The sequence below is a fragment of the Polyodon spathula genome, chromosome 1 (assembly GCF_017654505.1).
Source record: "Polyodon spathula isolate WHYD16114869_AA chromosome 1, ASM1765450v1, whole genome shotgun sequence".
NCBI lineage: Eukaryota > Metazoa > Chordata > Actinopteri > Acipenseriformes > Polyodontidae > Polyodon > Polyodon spathula.
In genome coordinates, this window is record NC_054534.1 from 94,084,146 (window position 1) to 94,092,432 (window position 8,287).

At 36.4% G+C, this 8,287-nt stretch overlaps 1 protein-coding gene across 9 annotated transcripts in view; it reads left to right on the forward strand.

Annotated features, from left to right (window-relative positions):
* Nucleotides 1-7,993, forward strand: part of LOC121324438 (LIM domain-binding protein 2) — a 132,555-nt gene extending 124,562 nt beyond the window's left edge. For 2 of the 9 annotated variants that reach the window (XM_041266369.1, XM_041266314.1), the window contains 4 exons: nt 1,595-1,718; nt 2,857-2,910; nt 3,613-3,758; nt 7,230-7,993. In XM_041266369.1, coding sequence (XP_041122303.1) covers nt 1,595-1,718; nt 2,857-2,910; nt 3,613-3,758; nt 7,230-7,460 — 555 coding nt within the window. In that variant the 3' untranslated portion in view covers nt 7,461-7,993. The remainder of the gene's footprint in view (nt 1-1,594; nt 1,719-2,856; nt 2,911-3,612; nt 3,759-7,229) is intronic. The other 7 variants (XM_041266350.1, XM_041266333.1, XM_041266324.1 and 4 more) reach the window with 7 other exon arrangements.
* The last annotated feature ends 294 nt before the right edge of the window (nt 7,994-8,287 follow it).

Here is an 8,287-nt window from a genome sequence, read left to right on the forward strand (position 1 = left end):
CCAGAGTTATCATTGTAGTAAAAAGCTGATTTTAAAATGACAATCACAAAGCTACTTCTAAAAATTAACCATATTGAAACATGGGATTATGTCCAGTAGTGCACCTTTTAATTTGCACAAAATTCAAAGTGGCTTGTTCAAGGACCTCAACGTGGCTGGAGCTTCCAAGACATTTCCTAATATTATCTCAGCCCTTTGCCAACTGATAGGTTTGGATTTTTTAACACCCAGAGTAGGAATTTCCCACATACTGTATTGTGATCCTTTCTTTACTCATGTTCTTAGTGTGCTGTATGTAACTCTCAGAAAATGTGCTTCCGTGGACCGGCATGAATTGTTTGTTGCTGAAAATTCAATGAAATGTGATCATTCCTTGTGAAATCCTGGAGGTTTATGGACGCTGTACTGAAAAAGCCAGCGTTACAGTACAGGGATTATTCAAGTTTAGTCCAATCTCACACACGCACGGGTTTATAGTGCTCAATTTATTTTAAATTTATAAATCATTGCACTGAAATAACATGAATGTCTTCTCTGAACATATTACATTCTGTAAAAATAGAAATCTGTAGAGTAGGCACATACAGTATAGTAGTGAAATCAAATAAATACCTAGCGCACTTCTTTGTACTTTAGTAATGTGTACAATATGTAAATAATCAATTACACAGTGTAACAAATTTACACATTTACACAACAAATTTACCCGTTTTCCCATTGGAAATAGTGATATTTTTAAATATCACTGTCCTGGTCACAAAAGCAAAGTTTGTGGGGAATAATTGCCATTTTCTATACTTTTGAGGCATAAGCAATTAGGAAATAACACTTACTACCCAGGAACAAAAATTGTGTTACATAGTGTTATTATATAGATCATGGTTCTGTATTGACAAGTTATGATACTGTACTAAACACATAGCCTGCCAGCTACTTTTCTTTTCTGTTGGTATGAGTCAAACCCTTATTTTCTTTGCAAAAAGCAATTAAAGACTTCAAATTCAGAATTTTAATTATTGTGGTCTACATCTTGCGTTTCGATCCACTGGAGTCCAGCAGTGTTTCCCTTTCCCAGCATTCGATCTCAGGTTAAACTCTGTAGAGTAGGAGTTTATAGTGCCTCTTTTATCATGGCCTTGATTTTAGGGATTTAGTAGCTACTTGTGTCTGTTCTTCCATTTATTTCCGTCATGTATTTGGTCAGTATGACAACCGTTTTGACCACTGACCTAGCATCAAACTTAACTGGTTGTTTTAGGGTGACATACGTTGTTTGTATTGGAGAGGGACTACTGTAGCGTAAATAACTTCAATAACCAAACTTTTTATTATTTTGTAAATTGTACACTTTACTGTCTGTTTAATGGCCTGTTTCTCTTAATAAGAGATACTAATGGCATTACAACATTTTAAATAGCTTTATAAATGCTGCACATTGCTATTATATATTTGCTGTTTTAATTGTCAGAGTATTTCTTTGGAAGTGAATTGTGACTTCAAATTTTGGAAAAATCATGTAGTTTTCAAAATAGTATGTGTCTTCTACGTACTATTTCATTGTATTGATGTGTTTATATTTATTTATTTTTTTCAGTTGTGTGTAATATTGGAACCAATGCAGGAACTGATGTCTAGGCACAAAACCTACAACCTAGGCCCAAGAGACTGCCTGAAAACTTGCCTTTTCCAGAAATGGCAAAGAATGGTGGCGCCACCAGGTATTTTGGAATCTTTGTGAAATCGCTGTGTTTTACTTGCACTTGTACAAATTAATGTAGAGTGTTGTGAATTGTTACTAAAAGAACATTTATCATAAATAGTGCATGGTATGCATCTGAGCATTTTGCACGATTGTTTTGTCTCTATACACATGTACATGTAAATAAAAAATAATAATCTTGGTCCTTTGATAAAAATCATCAGCACTAGATATTAAATAGACAGAGTTCCAGCTTTCCAGCTTCTCGTCTCCCAGAGTAACAGGGGAGATAAGAAGCTTTGCAGTACATACGCATATTGTACATAAAATAAATGCTGTTCCACGAATAGAACATTCACAAGCAGGTTTAAACAACTGAGGAAAAAAGTTTGGAAAGTTTTTATTTATGAAAAGCACAGCTGGTGTCAGAGATATTTTGTGCTGCTGTCCAGACCCAGTAGGCCCGATTTCTCAAGGTGTTTGCGTCTTTTTGAAGTCTAAACACACAAGCCTGTATTAAAAATAGTGGAATGCCAAAGGTACAATTTCAAGCATAGGATAGAGCATTATGGTATGTACAACAATCTAAAATAATCAAATTGCACAAACCTCTGCACAGTATGCAGTGGAGTCATCACCCTCTAGGTTCAAAGGAACAATTAAAAGCTTAATTTTTTCTTGGGGTTTTTAAAGTACAGAAATGTGCACACTTCTAAATGCAAGACCCGTGTAAACACATTTAAATGAATACTAATGATAATAATAATTCAACTTTTCACAAATAAGTTTCACTATTCCTTACATAAAAAAAGTTAAATGATAAATTACATTTTTTTTTTTTATACAGGAATAAACAGTGATGCAACTTTCTCAATTTACACCCTAAATGTTTATCAGGAATACATTTTAGTTTTTTCTCCAACTGGTGAAATAAATAGGAGATCATCTCCAACCGTTTCAGCTGTCGATCCTTCATGTTAGGAAACCTAGTTTAATTGGCATGAACCATAAAATTCTATAAATAACTGCATTTAAAAAAAAGTTGTATGTCATCTTCATTTTTCTATCGATTTTCATTATGCAAATCTGTTATGTTTTAAAACTTTTATTGAAAATCATTATTTAATAAATAAACATCCCTCTGGCTCCGATTTCAGCAGGACACCCACAGAACTTCAAAACGGAAATTTTCACAACAAATCACAAAAAAGGTACTTTTTCATCTTATAATAGAAATATAATGACATTAGTTTGATTTAACAGTGACCATATTCAGTGATGGAATGTCGACAAATAAACAACTCTTCATAAGCTTTTTGTCCTGTCGTCCTCTTGTATTAGGTAAATAGTTTTTCTAAACCTGCCTGGCAGCCAGTGAGTTACAAATTCGCAATAATACATTCAAACATTGTTAAACTCACAACATTGATTTGAATAGTTTATTAATCGAGCTGAAAGGAGGTGTTTACCCTGTTGTCTCACATTATCAACGAACAGAGAGTCGTTGCCCTTTGAGGCCTACTCTCACGTTTTAGACCAGGAGCTGAGTAAGTTACTTTGAGTCTTTGAGCGCCGAAAGGTCACGGGAGGAGCGATTTGTGAACAGTCTGTTTTTATAGATACCTGAAAAAAAAAAAAAAACGTTTCAACAAGCTGTGTTTCTAAGATTATTTTTAAAAAACATTTAAGACTAGATACTTTTTTAAAGGATGAAATAGAAGCCCTGCCCCCCGCTCATTCTATGATAATAACATTTTGGGACTGATCCAGTGGGTAACACTTTTTTATTTGCACATTTAAAGGTCAACAATGTACTTGAGGCAATGTACTTGTGTAACTGCCGCATGTGCAACTGCTCATCTCATTCTTATTTGTATATAGTTACGCATTTATTCTTTTGTTTTATAAAACAGCAGAACCCTCAAGACAGACGACAACAAAGAGGAGAAAACGGAAGAACTCGGCAAGCAGCGCCTCCAACAGCAGCCTTGGAAATAACAACAGCAACAGCAAGAAGAAGAGCCCTGTCAGCAACTTCAGCCTGTCCAGTCAGGTACCTGTAAGCATCCTTTTTCTCTTCTGGGCTAATCCTCCGATAATGGCAGAATGTTGACTACAAGCTTATTTTTTTCAGCATTGACTTTGTTCCTGATCACCTGCTTAGCTTGGTGCAGAACATTTCAAATGCCTACATATCAATTGTTGTGGAGCCGAGTATTTGTTTTATTTAAAGTCTTCTTCAAACATAGAGCAGATCTGGAGCTCTGAATAAAGCTTACAAACAGATTTAGTTCACTAAGTGCATTACCGTTTTGGTTCTTTTTGGGGGGTTGGGGGGTTTGTCTTGTTTTGTTCATGACAGGTCAGATTTCTGGAGTTATTTTGTTAGCTGAATCCAGTTTAAAGAGACACATTAACATCATCATGCTCTGGTTATTACAGGCAGAAGATAAGAAAAGATATTGAATGGTTGTATGCTGTATATGTTCAAAGCAGTGAGTCGCTCTTTAAAACAAGATGAGCACCACTTCATGTGGTTATAGTTAGTAAATTTCAAATGCAATGTAAACATGTAGAATGTCTTGTGGGTCAGTCAGATCCCAGCATTACTTCTGTGTCATCTCATTTATAAAGTAACAACGCATTACACATCCCTTTTTTCTGCTGACATTGGTCAGAAGACAGTAACACCCTTGCTACATATGTCATGATTGCAGACAGTAACACGCTCACTACATATGTTATACATCTTCTGGTCTTGTCAGGAGAGTTGTACTTTTGTTATGTGATTGCAATAACAACAGAGAGTGGATGGGAGGGGTGGCGGAAAATACCTGCAATGCATGTTAAACAGTGCCCTCTAGGGGCTGCTGCTGTTATAGGCAAACTGTCATTTCTTCGCACTTGACCTTGCATATTTGCCCTCTAACTTTTTCTTCCTTAACCCTTTCCATTCCATTTATTCAGCGTTATTCAGGTCCAATTTATTTCCACACGTGCTGTTTAATTATTTTTATTTTTCAGAGTAAAACGAGTTTAAAAGGCATTGAATCGCAAAAGGACACTCATTACTCTCTCTCCAGTCAAGCCCCACCCCTTCTTCGCTGTATTTTTTCACATACCTCTTTATTGACGTGCATACTGATAAATCCTCTCCTGATCACTCGTTTTATCACCAAACTCCTCAATAATGCGATCCAAGTCATTATTTTATTACTATAAAGAGCATCTCAAAAAGCTCTGCAAATGTCTGTGATATTATTTGAGCACTGGATGCAGAAGCAGCTATCTCCTTTGTTTATGTCCGTGTTATCTGTGTAGTGCATGGGGCTATAAGATATGCCTTTTTTTTTGGCTTCATACGGCTCCTGTCAGTCTCACTCGGCAATTGAAAAGTTTTCTCGTCTTTTTCCAGAGAAAAAACGACTAGAGACCTGTGCTTTATGTCTTTTTGATGGTGACGGACATAGTCCGACATTGGACTGAAAAGGGAAAATTGTAATGTCTGACCTGGTTCAACATAGGACCACAAAGAGTTAATCCCTTTAACGCAGTGACTTCAGTTTACAGGCAGTTTTGTAAAGTGGTTGCTGCTGCATGCAGATGTACTTAGTGATGTATTTAATGTATTTAATGATGTATTCAATGCAAACCCAAGTACAATACTTGTTTTCTCACATACTGCTGTTAATGAGATGAGTTGAACGTATTATCAATTAGTTGTAATTAGTACTCTCAATCTTACTTGCTTTTAACACCTGCTGGACAGACTGCTATATTTTCTGCACATATTGTCTCAGAGTTTTTCCACACTGGGGTAGGTGACAGGCACTATGCAATAACAGATGGCAAACTCAGGCCTTCTTGGCAATCAGCAGGCTTTTGCTAATGACTTAATTAGCTATGCAAATTATCAAATCATTATGTGTATTGTTATATAGTGAAAACTTTACCTAAATGAATTACCATAATTAAATAGCAGAACGTCAAGTATATTGGCGGTGGCTGGGGGATTTGTTGGCTTGCTAACAGGGAGAAGGATCTGCCGTCTTTGATAAACAAACTTGTTCTGCATTTCTCCCAGTGCAGAGTGTGTGGAGAATTGATTAATCAGTGAAGTGAATCCCAGTCTATAACCTGTGTCTGCATTGTGCAACACAATAGAGGACTGAGGCCACAGTGAGCTTTTTTTTTTTTTCTGGGGCACTGCCAACACATGTGCTTGTTTACTTAATAAAATGTTGCTGAAACAGATTGAACCTGAAGACAGTTACCAGCAGTAAAACCAGTTTCTTGAAGTTGACGAATGCTTGAAATTTACAAGTGTCATATTTTACCCATTACCCATTGTACTACATCAGCTTAAATACAAAAAATCGAATCTCTTTTTTCCTCCCTCACCTTGTCTTTTATTATTGCAATCGTTGAGATTGATTCTGGGTTCCCTGTGTCTGATTTTGTCAGGTTTTAACTTTTGGCTTGTCTGGAGAATTATAACTGCCTAGCTGTGAACGAATGCCCTCATTCCATTCAAACCATGTGACAATGGGACTTTCCAACTCTACTGCCCCAACCTACTGTAGTCACAGACAGGTAGAAATGTAACAACTCAATACTGGATCAGAAGAATCTAGACCCATATGTGCGTGCGTGCGTGTTTATTTTTAATTAAATATACCACCCACCGTATGTATAATGCCAATGACTGAGCTGCCTTGACTTCCCTGGTATAACATGAACCTCTTGCATATTATCAAAAAAGATTCTTCTAAAAAGTAGAAAAACAGTGCACTATATATTTAAAAATTACGGTATTGGCCTAGTCATTAGCAAACCCAAATTGAGTAAATTGACCATAGAATGTATAATGACATTAGGCCATCTTGATTATCATGGTTATTCTATGATAATTGAAAAAAAAAATGTAAGGCATGAATTCAAATGTGAAGATTGTGCTTTGCACTCATTGTGCACAAAACAGGAATTTCAGTGTTTTTCTTTCATCCCTCCCTTTTTATAATATTTGCTGTGATTCAGTGTGATTCAGGTTTCTGTTTGTCCAATATTGAATTCTACAGCAGCTGTCTCTAATTGGCTTTGAGATAGCTTGAGGCTTTGTTCCGATCCTAGAGAAATCATAAGACACTGTGACTTTTCATCTTTGTTGTCTCCACTTGCTTCTGTATGCTACCTGTGACCGACAGACACAACATTCAGCATAGTTGCAAACATCACGTAAAGGTTACAAATATAAAGTGCCATTTTTAACTAAACACCCTTTACAGAATATGGTGATGTTATGGAAGTTGTCCAGTTTTATTGGTATCATATATGTCGTTGAGAGGTTTGAACACAAATGTACTGTCTTGCTTCATAAATGCACATAAATACACTAGTTATCAGGTATTATTATCTACTGCTTGCACTTCAAACACAGTGAAATTGTGAGAATGGATATTTAAACATTCTGAAAGCCAAGGAGTTCATTAGAGCTCTGAATTCACATCCTGCTCTGTCTGTCTGTTTGCAGGATGTAATGGTGGTGGGCGAGCCGACGCTGATGGGAGGAGAGTTTGGGGACGAAGATGAGCGACTCATCACGCGGCTGGAGAACACGCAGTACGACGCAGCAAATGGCATCGACGACGAGGAAGACTTCAACAACTCTCCAGCACTGGGCAACAACATCCCCTGGAACAGCAAGCCCTCCAATAGCCAGGATTCCAAGCCTGAAAACACAGCTGCGCAGCCGTCACAGTAAAGAATCCGTGGGAGCAATAGCCCTGGCAGCCTCGGGCAGCCTTGTGGGCTGTTCTGACAGCATACTGTACTCTGTGGGTATAAAGTTAGCGCTGTACTCTTTGGTGTTACAAGGTTTAGAAACATATGTGGGAAAGTATATATCCTTGTTAACATTGAAGAGAAATGTAGGACCGCAACTATACATATTATAAATACACATTTTTACATACACATCAGATAATGTGTGCAACAAACAGCTGGAGAATGGAAGACTTTTCTAGCACTGTACATATCCTAGTTGAACACTACTGTAGGAGTCAAAGAAGCATTGGGGTTGAACCGGACTGTTTGGTTGGTATAGCACTTGTGCGGTTAGTGTAGACTTGGGAAGATCTCACAGTTCTGCCTGACGCCATGACTTGGGAATTTTTGTGATGGCTTAAAAAAAAGTGAACATACTTAAGGAAAATCACCTCCTTCATACAAGTGAAAAGTCCAGTATAAAATTTAATAATAGTTAATAAATTGCTAAAAACATTTCTTTTTTTTTTTTTTCAAAAATAAATGAGTTAAACAACAACACATTTGATTTTAAGGAAAGGCAGCCTCATTCATTGAATTTTAAAAGATCTTGTTTGTAACACCCGATAATCTGAACAAATGTGATCTTTATGACAGTGTTTGTTCAGTTGTTTGTAAAATATCTGGATTCCTTGGGTAAAACATATTTATTTAAAACAATACCATATATATATTTTGTGTGTGTGTGTGTATGTGTGTGTGTGTGTGCATATATATATATATATATATATATATATATATATATATATATATATATATATATAT